At 39.2% G+C, this 22173-nt stretch overlaps 1 protein-coding gene across 4 annotated transcripts in view; it reads left to right on the top strand.

Moving 5' to 3' along the window:
- LOC108431597 (E3 ubiquitin-protein ligase RNF123) overlaps positions 1 to 22173 on the top strand; it is a 205893-nt gene that overhangs the window by 15263 nt on the left and 168457 nt on the right. For all 4 annotated transcript variants that reach the window (XM_037532207.1, XM_017704847.2, XM_017704848.2 and 1 more), the window contains exons 14-23: positions 704 to 796; positions 2589 to 2662; positions 3066 to 3183; positions 4802 to 4901; positions 5016 to 5077; positions 7875 to 7946; positions 9178 to 9298; positions 9692 to 9793; positions 18291 to 18391; positions 20846 to 21038. In XM_037532207.1, the coding sequence (XP_037388104.1) occupies positions 704 to 796; positions 2589 to 2662; positions 3066 to 3183; positions 4802 to 4901; positions 5016 to 5077; positions 7875 to 7946; positions 9178 to 9298; positions 9692 to 9793; positions 18291 to 18391; positions 20846 to 21038 (1036 nt within the window). The remainder of the gene's footprint in view (positions 1 to 703; positions 797 to 2588; positions 2663 to 3065; positions 3184 to 4801; positions 4902 to 5015; positions 5078 to 7874; positions 7947 to 9177; positions 9299 to 9691; positions 9794 to 18290; positions 18392 to 20845; positions 21039 to 22173) is intronic.

The following is a 22173-nucleotide window of genomic DNA, read 5'->3' on the forward strand; positions in this document are numbered from 1 at the left end:
AGTGTACATGCAAACATGCATTTTATGCATACATACTTACATACCCATGAGAAAATGCTGTTAGAAAATAATACCAGTAGTACTAATAATAACAGATAGACAAACATAAGAAAATAAGTAGGGAAAGCAACAGTAGGTGCTATAGCACACACATAAACATGCGTTTTATACATATGTACCCATAGGAAAATACTGATTTGAAAAAATAAATAATAATAAACAATTATAAGTAAGCAAGTAAGTAGGTAAGACAATGGAAGGAAAAAAACTCTCCAGGGTAATATCCATCCATCCATCCATTTTCTAAGCTGCTTCTCCCTCAGGGTCGCGGGGGGGGGGTGCTGGAGCCTATCCCAGCGGTCATCGGGCGGAAGGCAGGATACACCCTGGACAGGTCGCCAGTCCATCGCAGGGCAATAATTATATTTATTTTTGTGAAACACAAAAATATTCATAAATGGACCTTTGGCCTTGTAGAAAAGTTCAGGGTTCGATCTAAACTCAAACCTCCGGTTACCAGTCAGAGATCATACAGAAATGATCAGATCCTTTGATGATGTGATGGTGGAGGCGCCAACTTCCAATTCAAGAGTATAGGTCAACCCAAAAGAGTAGTGAGTGCAGTAGTGTCAGTCTGTAAAGTGGTCAGGTTAGTATTTTCTGTTCATTGTGCAGCTGTCTTTTGCCTTCCTCTGCCTGGCAGGACTTTGAGGTGAACGAGTGCCTGAAGCAGTTGATGATGTCATTGCTGAGGGCCTATCGCTTCTCCCCCATCATACCTGACTTGGGCTTCCAGGTAAGAGGAGCTGAGCCCCCGGTCTAAAACCAAAGCACTTGTATCTTCTCTTTACTGCCCCGCCTCATGCAAAGTTTCAGATTAGTGTGAGAAGGCCTGGGATTTGGGTATAGGAACTAAGTCAGTTAAACATCTCATGCTTTCTCACTAGAATTTGCTAAAAAAAAAATACACCTAGTATTTTCTTGATTTAAGTTGTGAGTCCCAACTTTGGGTACTGAAAAATATAAGGTCATCAAGGATATGGAAAAATTTATTGCTATTTAGTAGAATTTGCTGTTTTGAATGCTGAATATGCTGTTCACATCAATCCTGTGATTTTGAAGAGTTTTCATTTTAGAAAGATGGGGATGGAGGTCTACTGCAAGAGAAAGAGAGAACTCTGAGGTAGTTAGAACTCCCTCCTGTCTCCAAACACAGAAAAGCAGCATTTTGTGATCATTATTATTTAGCCAACTGAAAGTGATATTTATGGGCCAAGAACTAAGATAATATTACTGAGAGCTGAAAGTTTTCTGAGCAGTGAAGTTGGTTTCATTTTCGCATATTTGGTTTTCTTTATGTAATAGCTTTTGGATGGTGGGGGAAAAAATTAATGTGTGTCAATTATCATTTTAAACAAGGCAGACAGTCTTCTGTTTACTTTAGCTCTGTAGTTGATGTACAATTCCTTGTTTTCTGGGAGCTACTGTAACTACTATGAAAACTGTTTCACTGTCTACAGTTTTCAGTGCAGGTGGCAATCATTGGGGTCCAAGAACTGTGCCTTATAGAGCCAGTAGAACACAGATGATATTGAATTGTAATAAGTTTGGCATCTCAAATATAAGTGTCTGACAAATTTTGTACCCACTGATTTGAATAAATCAAAAAACCTTGGAAAGCAGTAAATTGTTTAGACATGACCTACATTTGCATAGCTGTTGAACCCATATGCAATCTCATATTAAAATAGGAGAAAAACCTCTCCTATGAATAATGCCGCTGGACTCTTCTACTGAGGGTTGGTTTCTGAGCTTGTCACCTTTTCCGCTTGTCATGAGTTTTCATGTCCAAAACCAGTTGTTTGCTTGAATTTTCTACCAAAGCAACTGTGACCTGTCTAGCAGGTCTCTTCACTGATGTGTCAGGGCTCAGGAGCTGTTCTGTTCGAGCTGTGTGTAGTAGAAAATTGATTTCTTTTCAAAGCCCAGCCTCTCAGAGAGCATTCTGTGAATGTATCAGATAGCACATGCTTAGCAAGTGCCTTTTAGATAATCACATTAGGGATGTTGCTGAAGGTTGCTCGGTCAGCATTGCAGCTCCAGTCAACTATATAGCACTTGGTGCATGTATGTAAGTTAATATATTAGTGGGAGCAATTGAAATCAAACTGTAACATTACTTAAATGCATGTTTTAAATAGGCACTTCACTGGTTTAATTTGGAGTAGTTTGATGTGAACTGGTTCATTCAAGTGAAGATGTAGATGTAGCCAAAATCCTTGTCTCAAACAGTGTCTCAGACATTGTGCAACATAGTTGTAGCAGTTTCTTGTAACAACTATTTGTAAAGTAGCATTAAGAGCTTTGGATGTTTGGCTTCAGTCACCACTGTTGTGAACGATTCAGGCTCAATGGGTTTCTCTAAAATGGAGAACTTCACGCCAGGCCACTCTGAGCCTGCTCTTTTCCTCTCCCAGTAGTTCCTCTTTATGTGCAATGTTAAGACAGTCATGCTACATCCAGGATGTCCTTTTTTCAAAGCAGACTTTAGTATTATACACTCATTTTCACTTTTGTATGTCTTTTAGATTCACTACCTTCGCTTGACCACTGCCATCCTTCGCCATGAGAAGTCCAGGAAATACCTCCTCAGTAATGTGTTATATCCTTTCCATAGCTCTGCCTCAGACATACAGTATCATTAAAAATCTGCTTCTTAGTAGCACACACAGGTTCAAGGAACAAAAAGTACAAAACAAAAAACTTTTTGACCATTTTTCAACAGTCACTTAAGTGAAATGACTAATCTTCGTTAATGGGCTCAACACCTTTTCATAAAAACTAGTCATGAAATGTGTCATAAGATAAAGTGTCATGCCACTCTAGACATAATGAACACCTTTTGAGAACACTGTGAATATGAGTTAAAATAGTACGATTATAAAGCACAGTCCATGATGAATCAATGCAAATGGAGTCTTAGAAAACAATACGAGCTTTAAGTGCTCCCTCAATTTTTCTTCTTTCAATTACTAAGCCGTCTGAAAGGCCCTTAACAGCATTACGTTTGATGTCCTGCGCTCCGTGGTGTTCTTCTACATTAAGACGCCTCTGAGGGTGAAGGAGGCCGGGCTGGAAGAGCTCATCCCCACCACGTGGTGGCCTACACGTTTCGACAAAGAGGTGAGCGCTCAGACACAGCAGGGATATATAACACCTTTCCTATGCAAAGGCAACTGCTTTACATAAATAAAAGCAAAAAGGAATGTCATAAGGAAAAATAAAAGCGAAATGCTTAAGAGTGGAAAAAACAATTAAAATTAAAGTGCTTAAAGATGCAAAGTGCAGTAGCTTTGAGAAATAAAACAACTAAATGGAAGAACAAAGTAAATAAAAGCAAAATGAAAGGAAATGAAAAACAAAGGGCTGAAGTGTTATTCAAATTAGCTTATTAAGTATAGTAAGTGCAGTGAGAATAAAGTATGAGAATTATGGAAATGAATTATAGGCACCTGGATTTAAAAAATGCTACATTTGGAGCACTAAAATCAAGTGTATGATCATCTGAGAGGTTGTTCCAGTTGTATACAGCATTTTTCCACTCTGGGCTCTAGTATCCTATATCTATGGATCTAAAGACCTACATGAAAAACATACTTGTCAATAAATGTGAAAAAACATTTTTCTGACCACTTTGTTAACCACTGTCTACTTGAGTTACCCTACAGACCAATGAAATGGTATGGAAGCAAGTAGTAATTTATTTTTGTTTATAAAAATATTTTACTTTTTAAAAATGGGTGAATCTGTCATAAAGAAGCAGGCATCTAGTAAGGTTTATTATTATTACTCTGAGTTTAATCACATAGACATTTTTCAGTTTTTATGTTTGTGAATGTGAGAGGGACAGTGCGTTTGTATCCCTGCAAAATTTCTTACCAGTAAACAGAAACCCACATATGTATTTTTTGTCCACGTTAGTCAGAATCATCAGTACACCTCCTTGTTTCTACACTTTTTATCAGTTCCATTTGCCATATAGGTGCACTTGGTTTTTCTGTATTCCATTATAGTCCATTTGTTTCTCTGCATGCTTTGTTAGCCCCCTTTTGCCATGTCAGGACCATCCCAGAGCAGGTACTATTTGGGTGGTGGATCATTCTCAGCTCTGCAGTGACACTGACATTGTAGTGGCGTGTTAGTGTGTCCTGTCCTGTGACCACTGAAGAAGGACTCGAGGATGACTAATGCAAACTGTGCAGCAGCACATGAGCTATCATCTCTGACTTTACATCTACAAGGTGGACCAACAAGGTAGGAGTGTCTAATAGAGTGGACAGTGAGTGGACACAGTGTTTAAAAACTCCACCAACACTGCTGTATCTGAGCCACTCGCACCAGCACAACACACACTAACACTCCACCAAGTTAGTGTCACTGCAGTACTGAGAATCATCCACCACCCAAATAGTACCTGCTTCATGGTGGTCCTGACCATTGAGGAAAAGGGTGAAAGGTAGTGAACAAAGTATGCATAGAAACTGATGGACTACAGTCTGAAATTGCAGAACTACAAAGTGCACCTATATGGTAAGTAGAGCTAATAAAATGGGCAATGAGTGTAAGTGCAGAGAAGTGGCCACACTGAATCTTTCCCGCTGTACTTTTTAAGTAAATGTGTTACTTGGTAAGTGTAAGTAAGGTAAGTGTGCCCTGGGTAAAAGTCGCTTTATTATGTATTATTTGGACCAGGTGATATAAGAGGGTCATAAATGTGGTCTGTGGTATTATCTGTTCCCAGGGTAAGGATGAGAAGGACCTGAGGCATGAGACTGCTGATGAGAGGATGAGGCGGCGGGCGTATGAGCGTGGCTGTCAGAGACTCAAAAAGCGGATTGAGGGTATCAACCGCACATACTTACAACCCCATTAATCTTCAGCAGCAGGTTACAGCAGGATTCTTATCATTCACTGACTCTGTCCTGGCCTTTGTGTGTGCGTGTTTGTGTTTGTAGTTGTGGAGGAGCTGCAGGTTCAGATCTTGAGGCTGATGCTAAATAACAAGGACAAAGGGACGGTATGTTGGGCCAGTGGCCAGGTTTATGACACTTTACTGGCGTCAGCACTCACAGCTGCACTTTTTATAGAACATCTTCTCTCTGTCCCCACTGACATTGTACAAGAAAAGCATTATTTACATATAGCTGTTAATTCTGTTTTGGCTTATAACCCTCAGAAGACATCATCAAAACAAAAATACATGGTGATTCAAAAAAAGATTGATGCAATTTCAGAACTATTCATTTCAATTGTAAATCATTCTTCTTAAATCATTCGGCTGCTCCCTTTAGGGGTCGCCACAGCGGATCATCTGCCTCCATCTTGCCCTATCCATTGCCTCCTCTACTTTCACACCAACCATCTCCATGTCCACCTTCACTACATCCATAAACCTTCTCTGAGGTCTACCTCTTCTCCTTCTACCCGGCAGCTCCATCTCCAACATTCTTTGACCAATATATCCACTATTCCTCCTCAACACATGTCCAAACCATCTCAACCTGGCCTCTCTGGCTTTATCTCCAAACTGCTCCACCTTCACTGTCCCTCTGATCTGCTCATTTCTAATCTTGTCCATCCTTGTTACTCCCAACGAAAATCTCAGCATCTTCATCTCCGCCACCTCCAGCTCAGCCTCCTGTCTTTTAGACAGAGCCACAGTCTCCAAACCATACATCATAGCAGGACGCACTACTGTCTTGTAAACCTTCCCTTTCACTCTTGCTGCTATCCTTCTGTCACACATCAGCCCTGTCATCTGTCTCCACCCACTCCATCCTGCCTGCACCCTCTTCTTCACCTCTTTTCTACACTGTCCATTGCTCTGGATGGTTGACCCAAGATATTCACTTGTAAATCATTACAGAACCTCAATATGAATGTCCTCCAGCTGTACGGACAACATCAACGCCATAGTCAAATTCAGCCCATACTCGATTGAGCATGTTAGATGTCTCTGCACTCACCGCTCTTTCAGTGCGATTTCAGAGATCATCCAGTGTTCTAAAACCAACAACGAATGCTCTGAGATGTTGGAGGTTCACTGCCGACCAAAGTCACTTTGCACAGTTATGATGGATTCATTCTTACTGAAGTGGAGAACGCAAAACCCCTATGTTTGGCTATGTTTACACAGCAGGTAATAGTGACCCAAATCTTATCTTTTTCTCTGTGTATGACACAGATGTGTCATCTGTGTGTCAGTCTGAACAGCAGAAAATGCATTGAATCTGACATTTTCAATTCCAATTTGAGACGCTTTCATATGTGGTTCTGACATCCGATACGTATAAATCTGACCCTTTTACCTGCTGTATGAACGTAGTCTTTCTGCTCAGGGGTCGCATCTCCTCAAAGACTGAAGGGAGTCGTCTTCCAGTGACAGTCAGAAACTCTATGACCCCCTCTTTCAATTGGTATGTGATTGGTTCCTAGACGCCTCACAGTTAAAATATGGCGCTTTAAAATCGGATTAATCTTTTTGAATCACCCTGTATTATCTGTTGCATGTTGCTCATTAAAAGTAGCAGAGATGTTCTGTGGAAAGTGCAGATACTAAACTTTAAATTGATGCCACGTTTGTATTTGTAAGTTGGAGGTATAATAGTTTATGTGCATAACTTTGTTGTATGTACAGTATGGAAAGAGGAAACATCCTTTACGTTTGTTTGTGATTGTTATTCTTCGACAATGAAAAATAAACATGTTAAAGATTGCACACTACCATTTAGAAGCTGGAAATCAAGATATTCAATAATTATATAACAAGTATGATAATAATATGAATCACGTGATACTGTACAAGTTTATGTAATTACTAACAATCAGTGGTAAAACTAAACTTGTAGATGATTCTAAAGGTTCTGCATGAATTCATAATAAGATTAACATCCATAATGCCTTGTATTTCAGTTGTGACAGCCACATTTCAAGGCAGATAACTTGACAAAAAGACCATAAGTAGATAATTACAGCATATTATGTATTCTTAATAACTTATTGTTATTGCTAAAAACAGTAACTATATTTAATAATGGCCCCTAATAATAGCAACTATTATCTAATAGTTTGTTAATGGCTTTTAATTATAGAACAATAATAATGGCTAACAATAGGTTTATGAACAATTTATTTAGTGACATATTTTGAGTTGTAGACGCCTGATTATTCATTGCATATAAATTGTTTTTTGAAATATTAAGCATTTATTTGTAATTTATAGTCACTATGAATAGCTTCTTAATAATAGTCTGTCTTATTTTAGCTTCTGAAGTGCTACTTCAATAATGCTTTGTTAGTTGTTATTAAGTGGTCACTATATAGTGTTTATAAAAATGAAACATATTTACATTAATTGGACTCTTATGATAAAGTTGAGACTCATAAGATGTTCATACACATTGTTTTTTATTAAAATACATTTACAGTACTTCTTTCTTAAATTGTAAATTGTAAATAATTAAAATAGTTGTATTTATTAACAGATAGGTGAGAGTTATATAAGTATTTACTGTTGTTAAACATTTAGGTAACTATGTAAGCTGGTGTTAATGTTGTTATAAAGATGAATCATATAAAATAACAAAAATTATTAATAAAAGTAGTTCCAAACTGTGTAAATGTAAGTCAGAATTTAACTATATAATTAATTACATTAAGTACTTTCAATTGCTTTTAGGTATGTAATGTAAGTTGGATGTATAGCACAGAAATAGTGAAAGACTTTAGCTTCTAAAGGTTAAGCTGTGAGCCATTCCTGCTCTTCCGGCTTGTGCCGAGAACTGCTGTATTTATTTACTGTCTCTTCGCTGTAGGGAGAAGCCTCTCGCTACATTTTCCTCAATAAATTCCGCAAGTTCCTGCAGGAGAACGCAAGCAACCGAGGGGTAAGAGCTCAGAGAACAAGCTAAACACTCACATTTTCACCTACCAAATATATCTTGAGTTTCTCAAAGCCTCTGCATGTGGCAATCTGTGTAGCATATAAATGTTTGATTTGTAATGCTTCATAAATTTTTATTGAACAATGCCGTCCCTGTCCCAGATGAAATAGAGTACATCTGATCTTTGCCAAAAGGGTCGTTTACTCTGTGCCTTCCCCAGCTGCCAGTAATAATGGTGTCAATAAATCGAAGGCTGCTGTCACCTGGTGGCTTCAGACTGCATCCAGCACATTTCCACATCCTTATCAGCAGCCGAAATAGCAGTTCTGAAAAGTCCAGTCACTTTGCTCTAACTTTGAGGCATTTACTGTATTTTGGGAGCACACGGACTGAACACTGGAGCTGCAAAACGGGGTTCAGTCAGGTCAAACGAACGCAAACCATTTTTCTCCACTGACATTTTTTTTATTACTTTCATTTCTGAAGCTTCAGGCCCAGGAAACTTTCTCAGCATGGTTGTATGACACCATAGTGACCCTGTCAGTCTCTCTAAAGTTTAACTGGAAAAAATACCCTGAGCCTCAAAGGCAACCAAAGAGTTTGAAGTGAGTCTCTTTTTAAATTATGTGGACAGGACAGCAAACCGCAGTGTTTAGTAATTGAGTTTGAAATGTCTCTATCAGTCAGCTGTTAGAAAGTGAGAATAAACCCCATAAACAGCAGACACAGTTATTTCAGACTTATTGATCAGTAAGCACTATTGATTATTTAGCAACTACTATGAAGCTAAGATGTGAGTTATGTATTTATTAGAGTGATGCAGGTCCATAGGATAATGACAAATAAAACTTTCAATTTTTTTACATCTTCAAGAATCTAATGTGTTGATATTTGTTTCATAGCTTTTATAATGTGAATTTATTTTTTAAACAGAATCCTTAATCCTTTTACCGTTAATGTCAAGTGGCAAATCTTCACTTTAATAAAAATAAGTTCATTTATTTGCTGGCCTTGACTGCTATCCATACACTTTTTTATATTGACATAAACATTATTCATTGTTATTAAATTAATTTTATGCACATCACTGTCATTGTGAAACTGAAAGTGGTTCACTGCTTAAAAATACCCAGCCAAGAGTGACTCTGTGCCCAGAAACTGACCATTGATGAAGGCCATGACAATGGCTAACACAAATGACTCTGTCTGTCACTCTTTCTGTCTCTCATATCAGAACCCCACGGTGTTGTGTCCTCCTGAATACATGGTGTGCTTCATGCATCGCCTCATTACAGCTGTAAGGAGCTACTGGGACGAGGGAAAACGAAAGAGCACTGGTGCCATCAGCAGTGAAGGTGAGCAAACACACACTGCTCATGTGTGAAGGTCTTAGTTCTAGTCTGACATCACTTTGATTGTTCCACCATAACGGTTGCAATAGGAAGCCAAACTCGGACAGACTGCTGTTCCAGCACCATAAAACTTTCAGGAGAGACGTAAGAAGAGAAGCTGTTATTCATTAATTCAGTCAATACTGCTCCTATTCAGAGCTATGTCTTCTAAACGGAAGACATAGCCCCCCCCCCACCACCACCCTTGCTGTCTTTAAAGGGGAATTCAAAACGGTGGAGAGGTACTTGCAGGAAAAATGGCCTCTAAAGAAAGTTTGTGGAAAGTGCAAAGTTTAAAATGTGCTTTATACATCTATTGCAGTTCTGGAACAATGTCTGTCTTTGTCTTCATTGCAGAGGCCTATGTCCCCCCTCAGCTTTTCTACAATGGAAAAGTGGATTACTTTGACCTGCAGCGGCTGGGAGGGCTGCTCTCACATTTAAAGAAGACGCTGAAAGGTTTGGAATAAGTTATTTCATGCATTAATGTTATGATCTAATTATGGTTGATGTTTGATCTTCTGGAAAAGAAGCTGTGTGAAAAATGGCCACTCCCCAAAAATGCTTTGGTCAGTTAGTCTGAAGTGCCACTAGGGGGAGATGAAGGTTAATTTGTGGAAGAGAGATTCGGCCGCCGCTGTATTGCTCGTCTGTAGAGGGAATACAATGTATAAATGGAATGTCACATTGAATTGTAAGAACTATATTGCAGACAGAGTTGAAGTTCACAGAGTTGAAGTTTTGTGAATTTTTCTCTTTTTTTTCATTCTGACTCGATTTCTGAATCATTTCAATCCTGGCAGATATTTCCGTTTAAAAGATGATCTTCCTTGGGCAGCATTTGATTGGTTCAATAATTTTAACAGAAATTTGATGATGTATTTAATTGTAGCAGAATGTTTAGACAGTGCTGGTCTACTGTTCTAATGTTTGTGTGTTTTTTATTTATTTTACCACATTTGTAACCCCTACAGACAAATCATGGATATCTAGTTCAAGTTTGTATAGTTATGTATATGAAAAACACTAAATGTTGGCATCAACCCATACTTCCCCTAACATATCAACACTTCATTTTATTTATAGTACTTGTTTTTTGTTCTTTGTGGCACATTTTTTCTGTTTACTTTTCTTTGTATTTAATTTCCTGCCATCTTCTTGGGTTAGAGCTATAGAGTGGCCATGTCCAGAGAGAAAGCCAGGGCAGCTGAGTGTCAGTCCGTAGCAAGAGCACCAGTTTATATCATGACTGATGAGAAGTCCAGCAGTGCAAATCCTGGATCTCACCTGCGTACAGCTAAACTAAAGTATAGCTAAACTTTTGGTCAGATCTGTTTACAGTTCCAGCCTTAGTGGATTTAAATCTATGGTGCACTGATTTTAGAAATCCTCGCTGAATATTCAAACTAGGGATAATATTGCTCAAAGAATTCATATCTAAGATTGTATTAATATTTTGGTCAATTCCTTCATTTTAAATATGCAAATTTTCTAGTTAAAACAAGGTAGCCGAGATCTCTTTCACAACATTATTGATGGATTGGATCATTCTGTAAGTCTTTAATTGGCTACTCTGAGAAGTTAACTCTACTTTTCTTACTAGAGGAAAGAGTTAGATGCACACGTTGTTTCTTTTCTTGTAAAACTTTTGGAACACTTTCCCCTTCATTATTGATCCTTTCACTGCTTCCAGCAAAACAGTATAGATTGAATGACCTTTGATTAATCAGCATCAAATGGAGAGCAAAGTGCATTTTACAATACTGGCGGCACAATCATTCCACGCTATTGGAATTGGCCTTGTTTACCAACCATCAGAAGTAAGGGTGGCTGTTCCATTTTGATTTGTGACCTCGTAAAATCCCCGAATTGACAGGAATGAGATGGATGCCAACATCGTCAGGAGAGCTCAAATGCAGATGGATATTGATTTCCCTGAAGGAAGCCCGGCTTCATAGCAAAACAGTGATGAGGTTTGAATATAAAGCCTAGTGGATTAAGTTGTATGGATGGGGTTGGTGGGAGAGAGAGAAAAGGGACAATACCAGCATCTTTCTTGATGATTTCCTCTTATTGCTTTTGTTTGTCGTCTTGCTGTTTTCTCTCACTCTCCTTACTTTTCCAGGAATCTAGCCAATATGGCGGTCTGTTTGCTTCAAATAAGCTTAAGTGATAATGGCTCGGTGCTCTGGGATTTAATCTTTGTGATTAAAGCAAAAGAGGAGGTGTTGACTGTTAGGAGGAGAGGGTGTGTGTATGTTTGTGTGTGTGTGTGTCTGTGTGTGTGTGTGCGCGCAAGTCGTACTTGCTTTTCAACGTTTTTTGCTTTAAGTATGCACAGATGAACCAAAACATGATCTCTCACAGATGAAGCAAATAACGCTGATTCTCTCAGTCGTACATGACAAGGTCTGGGAGCTGTTAGACACACGCACACACACTTTCTAAACCACTTATCCTTCTAGGTTCTGGAGCCTATCCTACCAGTCACTGGGTAGAAGGCAGGAAACACCCTGATTGCCAGTCCATCACAGGGCAGACACACAGACATAAACGTTCACACCCACGTTCTCTCCTAGGCGTCTCCAATTCGCCTGACTGCACACAGAAAGGACCCTGATCGCCCAGGTGGGGAACCGAACTCCTCCCTCTGAGCCACTGTGCCACCCAGCTATTAGACAGTTAGCTAGTAAGTGAAAAGTCAGTTTTTGTAGACAATGTGTTGGATACAAAAAAAAACAGGCAAGGTGTATGAAGACCTGTGTGCCTTTGACAAAAGCCACATTGTTATGCTCAGACAACTGGTTTGGAGCATCTCTGCAACAGGCAGGCTTGTGGGTGCTCCTGGTCAGCAGTGGTAAGTATCTATCAACAGGGAGATGTCTACCTAACACTCATCAATGCATGAGGGCAATGAAGGCTATCTGATCTGTTCCAAATTGACTGAAGGGCTACTGTGGCACAAGTTACAGGGAAGAGTATATAATGCTGGTCAGAGACTGGGTAGAGTGCCAACACTAAACCCTGTACAGCATCAAAAGTGCCTACAATGGGCAGGCAAAGTGAGTACAATGGACTGGACTTTTGAATAATGAGGATCTCCTGTTCTGATGAATCCTGTTTTCCTTTACATCACCTGGATGGCCAGGTATGTGTGTGCCGTTTACCTGGGGAAGTGATGGCATCGGGATGCACTGTGGGAAGAAGGCAAGCTGGTGGAGGGAATGTGATGCCCTGGGCAGCATTCTGCTGGGAAACCCTGCATCTAAGCGTTCACATGGATGTCAGTTTCACACTTGACATCTACCTAAAATCATTGTGGACCTCTTTTCTCTCTCTGGCCCAGCATGACCAATGTGGTAATCCTGAACTTCATTTTATGATAACCCTGTCATAAAGGGGGATTAAAAAATAAGTTAAGATATATTACCAAATTTTTCCTCAGCTGGTTTGCATACAAACACAAAAATAGTCGCTGATCAACGACCTCATTCCATAGGCATTTTGTTAGCTTTTTCCACAGCTATTCCTGAACTGCACCTACAGGAAATGTACAGTGTTCTGTGGCATTGCAGAAAACTTGTTCAGTGGGTGTGTTATGGCTGGGATGTATTCCGTTGGTCAGCACATATAATTTTAATAATGTTTATAACATCTATCCTATTTAAACAAGTACCACCATCGAACGTGACTTGGGTGACTGTTCATCAGACAAATAAATGTTTATGCTTTCTTTCATGTACATCATGAAAATAGAAGTTCAAACTTTTGACGGTTGCTGCAACATCTGGGCAGAAGTAACTAATGTTTGTTTATTTGAGCTCGAACTGTGTCTGTGTTTTGTTGCTAAATATCAGCAGCTAAAAAGCAAGATAATCAGCCAATTTGATCACTTTAGGCTTTTAATTTAATAGTTGAATACAATTAACAGGAGTCTTCAATTGTTGATTCTTTTTTATATTAATTGTCATCTAAAATTTCATCTTGGACCCATTTACCAAACTTTATTTTTAAAAGTGAAACTTAAGCATTTTTCATCCACTTCTCTGCTCCTCCTTCCCTCTCCCCATCTCTTCCTTAAGTTCTCTTCATTCTCGGCCTCGTTCTAAGCTCCTGCTTTGCTTGAGTAAAACCTGATTATGACAGCAAGCTACTTCTTTGGTGTCTTTCCTGAACAAAAAACCACAGGCTGGCTCCCACTGGCTGATTTCCCGCCACCGGTGCCTGATTGAGCCCCTTTTCCGACACCGCTGATTGTTTCCATTGTGCTCCGGGACTTAAACATGGCTCCGGAGATGATTGAATGCCCGTAATATTTGTATTCTGTCGATGGTGACAGTTTTGGAGCTGGCATGCCGCTGGCTTTGACAGGGGTGTTGTGTAACGAGGCGAGCGCAAGGAAATTTAAAACGTGAACTTCACACCCTTTTGTCACTTGATGATAACGATTTCGATTTTAAGGTGGCCTGGGCTTTTCTGTCATGACCTTTTCTTACGTAAGCTGTTATTCCTTCAAAGGCTTGTCCTCTTTTTTCATCTCTCCTTTTAGTGCAGCTTGAAGTGCAGCATTCCTCACACTGCCACTCATCATAATGATTACCTCTCACAGGCTTGAAGGGCAGCATCGATTCTGCCGTGACATCATCATCATTATCGCTGCCATTTTGGTTGCTTATTGACGGCTCTGTTTGGTCCTTGTGGTCGGACGTCACTGACTGCTTCTTGACTCTGAGGTGTATGTGTGTTTGTCTGCATTTGGGCCTTAAGTGGCACCATTAGAACATGTTTTGGATGCAGTCATTCTAGGAGTTAAGCTTGGACTAATTCCTAGGCGCTAAGATGGTCAACTCTCCTTATACCCTCAACCTGCCAGGGGTCATTTCCTCACTCTTAGGCCACGTTCACATTTTAAGCCTCCTCACGCAAATCTGATTTTTCGCTCAAATCCGATCTCTCTGACACCCTGGTTCACACTCATTTAGGTGATTCAAATCTGTCATTAATGTGAATGAACCAGTGTCCTGAAATGACCTGCAGGTGCACATCCTACTTAGTAACGTCACGTGAATGAATCACGTGCGTCACGTGCATCATCAGCAAACACACAAACAAGCAGAATGAGCCTTTGCTGTGAAGATCAGCTGCTCATTATTGGAGTGAGACAAAGGCAAAAAAAGGTGAGATGTGTTGCTTTTCCACTGTTTACAGGCTTTAACTTCTGTTTGCCATGGTAACACCGAATGATAGCACATGCGTGGTAGAAAAAAAGCATGAGTTCTGATCTGAGCTTCACATTAGGGTCACGTGACCACAAATCAAATACGTATCTGATCTAGAACCACATATGAAAGTGTCTCAGGTCAGATTTGAAAAGATCAGATTTGCGTGTCCACACAGCCCTGAAAACATCAGATCTGAGTCACATTAGGGCAAAAAATCTGATTTGTGCCACTTTAAATGGGAAATATGAATGTAGCCTTATGCATATGTATCTTGCATATTAGTCTTAAGATTAATGATTTAATAAATGAATAATAATGAGTAAATAACGGGGTTAGATTTCTCTCTCCACCACTGTTAGATCCAACTCTCCTTCAAACTGTTGTTCCCTCTCTGTTGCCACTAAATAGCGAGATCTGTTTGAACTTGAGTCAACTTGTGTTCTTTTTCCTAACATTTTACTCTGTTAATTAACTTTTAATGTTCCATTGGCTGAGTTCACCCCAGTGCAGATCACTAGATTTAATTCAGCCCTTTGTAACCTTTGAAAGAGTGATGGAACAAACCCAAGGCAATCTCACATCTTATGGACAAACTCAAGGCCTGTTATTACTGCTTGCCAGGTGAGCTTGGCAGATGGACCTTGTGTCTTCTCTCAGGAGTGGGTCAGATTTACAGCCACATGGGTCAATTAAACGTATTTCAAACACAGCTTTTCCTTATCTCTAACCTTTATGCTCTAACGCTCTAACCCTGACCCTAACCTTAACCTTTTTTTGTAAAACTTTTTTCCAGGTTATGTTTTAGAAAACAAAGTTGAATTAATAAGGCTGCCAAAATACAGCATATTTCTAAAGAAACTGACAGTTGGGACACAGTACTGGGTAGCTCTATTATATAATATTTTATAATAATATTAGATAATATTATATAGTTATGTCTCTAAAATAAACCTTCAGAAGTTTCATATGTTTATGGTTTTCGGAAAGTTTGTTTTTCCATAAAAAATAAGGTAATGGTATAATGTGCTAACATCCTGCATCTTGTAGTTTAACATATTGTTTGCAGCCACTCCATAATTAATCAAATTATTTACAATTATTTATTTTAAATAAGCGTTTTTTTGGCTGGTGTCCTATAAATTCTGATGATGCATATGATCTGCCCAGGAAAGTATATTCTGATGTTCATGATAACGATAGCATATTACCCACCTTTACTATAGGTGACCATCAAAGTGAAGGGTGACTCAAGTGTCCTTGCGCTTTATGGTCAAGACCTCACTAACATGCCGATTTATCCCAGGGTGTCACAGTTGCGTCCTTGCGGAGGTCACGTCCTCAGGTGTGATGAAGATTATGCCTGAACCCCCTACATCAGATTAATGAAACAGTATTTCTCACGTCACCTGTCCAGTTCAATTTCCTCCTGTCAGGGTTGCAAATTACATATCCTCTGTTTGGATGGTAACATGTTTCGATGGAATATTAAATATGTATACATGTGGGTGATGGCCCAGGAATGAAAAGCTGAAATGTTATATAATGATAGTGGGCTATTTTGTGGAGCTGTCAGTAGAAGCGGGAGAATGACTTGATCCAGCAGCAAGCAGTGCTGGTTGTGCAAATTTTGATGTGCCTGTAGATGTGTATAGAAATCTCAGGACGACAGGACATCCCTCTGCGCTTGCTGTACCTCAGGGTAACCTGGTTGTGCAACCTGTTATTATATAACAGTGAGAATACTCTGCAAAGCAACTTAGCATGTGATATGGCCATATGCGTAGATCAGATAACTTTTTTTTAGTGAGATGTTTATGCTGAGTCCTTATCTATGTTCTCCACAGACTTGTTCATGCTTCTAAACTGATTTCAGAGTATCACCTCCACCTCTCCTGCATCTATTATAACGTGGTGCTACGAATGCCTTGGATTCTTATTAGTATGAAATAACCAAAGGCTGTGTGGGTTTCCTCTGGGTTCTCTGGTTACCTCCCACAGTGCAAAGACATGCAGTCAGGCTGATTGGACGCATTAAATTGCCCCTAGGCGTAAGTGTGTGTGTGACTGTCTGCGTGCCCTGTGATGGACGGGTGACCTGTCCAGAGCGTATCCTGCCTTTCACCCAACCCTTCCCCTCCCTCCGCCAACCAGAAGGATAAGAAGCTTAGAAGAGCAGCTTAGTGTGTGTGTGTGTGTGTGTGTGTGTGTGTGTGTGTGTGTGTGTGTGGGTGTGGCTGCTAAAAGGCTAAATTTGCAAGGTTCTTGCGTTTGTTTCAGACCACTGTTTTCTGTTACCATCTACAGCACCAATTATGACTGCAGAATACTGGAGACAATGCTAGGATTTCTATTACATTGCCTCATATTGTGATGGCAGTATGCCTTTCTGCATGATTTTGACCAGATAATATACTTTAAATTTTTTTTTTTTTTTTTGAATACATGAATTCATCAAAACATAACACAACACAAAATATTTGTGTTAAAAGTTATATTTTTCATTTGAATGTTGAGGCCTTGCTAAACTTGCGAGGGTTCTAGTGTATTTCAGACCTGCACTGTCTGGTATAACTGCAGGATGACTCAAAAGTCACAAAAGTTTTATTTATTTTTATTTTTTATTTTATTATCGACTTTTATCTCTGGGGTCATCTCAAACAAATTGCGTATGCTGAGAAAATCTGCAACAAACACCACCTTCAGCACCGCATTGTGGAGGCTTTTGACAGCATTTCTCCAGAGATTCTCATGAATACCTGTGCATCACAGGCAACGTTCCCAGTTGTCGTTGCAATTTTCTGTGTTGAAAACTTTTGAACCACAAGAGATATTGCAGATCTGATTGCGGCAATCGATTTCGGAGAGAATTCTGGTCTTTGATCTGCTACATGACCACCTTTCCATTGGAAAAACTTGCCCTTGATCCAATATGGTGGCTTTCAAGCTTGCCGCCATGTTCCGGACATAGCCTAAAAGATAGGCCCCCTCACCCATTATTTGCTGGGGTATTCCCATATGTCTTTTCCCTTTCGTTTCTGAAATAAAATGGTGTCCTGTGACTTTTGACTCACCCTGTACAGTATATTGTGGCTGTATATTATATTGTGTATATATAGTGTTGCGTCTATATTGCCTTATATTACAATATGTCTTGCGATATATTAAGAACTGTGAATCAGTAATGCGAGAGGAGGATTAGTCTCAGATTAGATTTCAAAGATAATCACTTTCACTTTACTTCATCTGCAAGTGGCCATAATGTTTCAGCACATTGCTGTATATTGTCAGGTGTTCCCAAACTTTTGACTGCCACGGTACAAAAAGGGGTTTGATCAACAAGGGGCTTCAGAAAATAGGGCCCCTTTTTTTTTTTTTACTTAAAGTGTAAAGTAGCTCACAATTTCCTGAGGCTATTGTCAAAGCACACTGATGCACAACATTGATTTTATATTATTCTGTTCCATTAAAACAAAAAGAAAAAAAGCAGGTGCTAATAAATAATACACGGTGATGCGTGTGATAGAATGTTCCAGCTTTTTGGATCTTCCCCTCACAGAAGGTCTCTGTTTCATCTGTTGTGTCTAGCTGACTGAATGGGTGACACTTGTCTATAGTACTTTGCTTCCAAGTTAAACATCTTCACATTCTGTTCGCTTGGAAAGCCGAGCCTGTCTCTTCTCTAGGGAACACAGGAGGTTTGCTTATGCTGGCTTTGTTTGTGTTCCTCCTTTCAGATGACCTGGCCACCAAAGCAAACATCATCATCGACCCTGCGGAGATCCAGGCCACCTCTATGGATGATCTGGACGAGGATGAGGAGAGCGGAGCTGCACAGGTAAAGCCTAAGGCCCAATCTTATTTCTTATTTTTACCCGTACCCCCTGTTTTCGAGTGTCACCTTGCCCCTTGGAACTGAGTTACAAGGGGTAGTTGTTGAAATCTTTCCCCACAAAATGGGACCCTCAAATAAAAATAACGATACTTCATTCACAGGCTACTAGCGGTGCGCTGTAGGCAACCCTGCCAGTCCGCAGTGATAGCAGAGGAGGGTACAGTTCAGAATCATTTAGGGCATCATATGCCTTCAAGGAGGGGGATACGACAATTATTTATTATCGGCCACCTAATTCTTCTGTGATTTGAAGCTGAAGTCTGTTCTCCAGCTTCTTGTACAAATTTTACTGTTCCTCCTGAAATGGAGCAGCAGTTACATTCTGGCGCGTTATGCATTAGAACTGCTGGACTATTTAAGGTGGAACCGGAAAGTTAGCGAGCTAACTTTCCCTAAGAAAACCACCATAATACTTTAAAACGACTTTAAACTAAGATAAAACAGGGGTTACTGTAATTTTTAATGGTGAAAAGTCTCACATTTTTGTGTTTTTTTTTTTTTTTTTAGGTTGGACATCTTCCCGGCGTTTCTTTTTCGTTCATGACACTCTGTTTGGAGTGAGCCTGAAAAACCTCGCTTTGGTGGGCCCTGTAGCCCTAACACTTTGCTCAACAAAAATCAGGACACCCTACAGCCCAGGCCTGAATGCGGGCTAGATGGAGGGCTAAATGTTCAGGGCAAGGGGTGAAATGGGATTGGGCCGAAGTGACCTCTGCATTCTGTCTTTGCTTCTTTGTCTTGCTTATGAATGCACTGGGATGCAGATGTATCAGAAGTTACACTAACATGCCAGTGTTATTAAGTGATGGGGTGCATGGGACTTGATTGAGATCTGCTCTGCCATATCTTGAAATCAGATTCTCATAGTAAAAGCCCCTACGCCATCCTTCAAACATTTGGAATCACTTCCGAAACGTTTGGAATTTTTTTGCAGAATAATTGTGCACATACATGCAGGTGTTGCAGTGAAGCACTGAAATAATTTTAAAATCACGGAGAAAACTGTACAGTGTTAAAGAAAATGCTCTGTCAGTGCTACTAATTCTAACAAAGAATGAAAGTGAATAGTCAGCAGTCAGCATAGTTCACTTGGTATCTTGGTAGCTACTGATATTCCTAGCAACTTTCGTATGTATGAAAGTTTAGAATCACTTGCCATATTATTTTTTTTATACTTTATGTACAACAATAACATGTACAGTTTTAAAATAAGATGAATTCTGAATATCAGTTTTATTATAAGTTCATTTTCAACAACTAAACAGCTTTCTTTGCGATTTTAGAGTTCTGAGCTCTCATCTCTCTGGACTTATCTTAAGATTTTTTTTTTCTTCAATTTTTATTTACAGCTTTTTTGGTGTTTCTAACTATTCTAAACCTGTGTTCTACAGGACTAACATATTCATTATCTGCAAACAAATTGGTTTTATTCCAGTAAACATTGTGATTCCAACATTTGGACAGTAGTGCATAATTAAGCTATTCTATTCAATAATAAAACTATAAAATAAATAATATCCAGAAGACCTCATATTGGAAAAAGTCTCTAGGCAGATAACTTTACATATAGACAGACAGTCTGAAATTACTATAAATGTATAATATGAATATAAAAATCTTTTTTCTTGTTCATGTTAATAAAAATACCTTCTGTTATCTAGTGTATAATATTTCAGTCTACCTTGAAGTTAAAGAGCCCATATTTTGGAAAACTAAATTATACAAAATTATACTGATTTTTATGTAATTTGAAACATATCATTTACTCCCCAGTACATAGTTTCCTTATATAGAAAGTGAACTGCAAAAACCAAAGTCATTCTGAATTCATTGTAAATCTTTTTAATGTTACCAAGGATGAACACATTTGCATATATACATATTTCCAGAAGTTTGCCTCTGCCCATTCAAGTTGCAGTTACATGACGCATTTCAGCCTAGATGGCTTTTTGAATGATCAAAAATCAAAATACAGGGCACGCAATCAGAAGAGAATTCATTTACATATTTCAGTCTTAAAGGAATAGTAGCAAAAATAGCCTGTTGAAATATAAGGGATAAAGAGGTTGTAAGATGGAAAATGGTCATGTACAAATGAATTGCAACTAGCTTTGGTCCATATAACCACACAAATGTTAGAACTGTCCCTATGGGAAAATAAAAAAAAAAAAAAAGAGGGTTTTGGCCCTTTAACCACTAAATTAATGAAAATTACTAATATTACAAGTGATTCTAAATGGCGGTATTGTCAAGCGTCAACAGAACATAGATGAGGCATCAGTAAATTGACCATTACCTCAGGTACCCTAATTAAAAGCATTAAACCTGTTACCTGTTGGGATGTTAGACTTCTAAAGAGTGAATGATTTTATTTGTTTATGATGTTTATGTGTACAGAGGCCATCTGGTGCAGCAGCAATGGGCGGTGCCTTGGCTAGGCCGAGCTGGCTGAGTTCTCCCACGTTGGGGCGAGCCAATCGTTTCCTTAGTACAGCTGCCGTCAGCCTCATGACACCACGGCGACCCCTGGCCCCACCTGAAAAGGTCAAAGTGCGCTCTCTACCTGTGGAACAGAGGACCGAGGAGGACAGTGAGTCGCTAATGCTAAGTGTAACAAAGGTTACATGATTTGTATACAACTGAAACAAAGTTCTGTGACCTTGCAGATGAGCCACCAACATCAGTGAGGACATCTTTTTCTATTATCAGTCATCACAAGCTCAAAAACTTTATAAAAAAATTAAGTTCATTCACAGGATCTTGACCCTGTCCGTACTTCTCTCCTAAAGGTCGATTTTGATTGTGTTCAAAATGGTGTCCTAACTGTTGTAAACTGTTCTCAGGCTTAGCCCTAATGCAAAAAATCCTTCTATTTTGGTCTTAGTGCAGCTAATTTCAACATAGGTTTATACTACATGGCCTGTAGTATTGAGTAGGCCCTCAAAGGCACAATTTTAACATGGCTCAAGTCATATTTTTATAGACAGTTCTTGGTTTCAGTGAGAGATCATTCATGGAAGAGATTTATACATTTTTTTGTGGAGTCCCACAGGGTTCAGTTTTAGGGCCCCTTTGTCTTTGTACGTGTTACTTAAGGGTAGAAATATTCACTTTCTTAGTTATGCTGATGACACTCAACTTTACATTTTGACTCTTTTTGATGATCAAGTCTCTGGAGACAGGCTTACCAGCTGTGAGTCAAAATATTTCTCAGTGGATGTCACAGCGTTCCTTATAGCTTAATAATGAAAATGCTGAAATACTGATACTTGGTACTAAGACTAGGAAAATACTTTGTGGGAGGCTTAGTTTTTTAACTACATACATCAAACTTTAAGTATAACTCCTAAGTGTAATCGTAGACTCTGAGCTCTGTTTTATCCCACATGTAAACACGGTCAATAAAGTAGATTTCTATCATTTGTGAAATGTTGCTAAAGTTTGGCTTTTTCTGTGTCAGAACGATGCAGAGAAACATGTTAATACATTTCTTAGAAGCAAAGTTGATCACTGTAATGACCTTCTTACTGGATGTCCTTAGAAAACAATACATCTCTTACAAATTATAAAAAATGTGGCAGCAAAAAAATCTCATATCACTCCTGCTTGTATCTTTTTTTAATGACGTAGCACCTGTGTGCCTCACAGAATGTCTGTCTCTTTATATTCCAACACTGAGCTTAGATCTGCAGATATTGGCCTTTTGCAAATACCTTTAGCAAAAT

Source organism: Pygocentrus nattereri, chromosome 21, assembly GCF_015220715.1.
Source record: "Pygocentrus nattereri isolate fPygNat1 chromosome 21, fPygNat1.pri, whole genome shotgun sequence".
NCBI classification, from domain to species: Eukaryota; Metazoa; Chordata; class Actinopteri; order Characiformes; family Serrasalmidae; genus Pygocentrus; species Pygocentrus nattereri.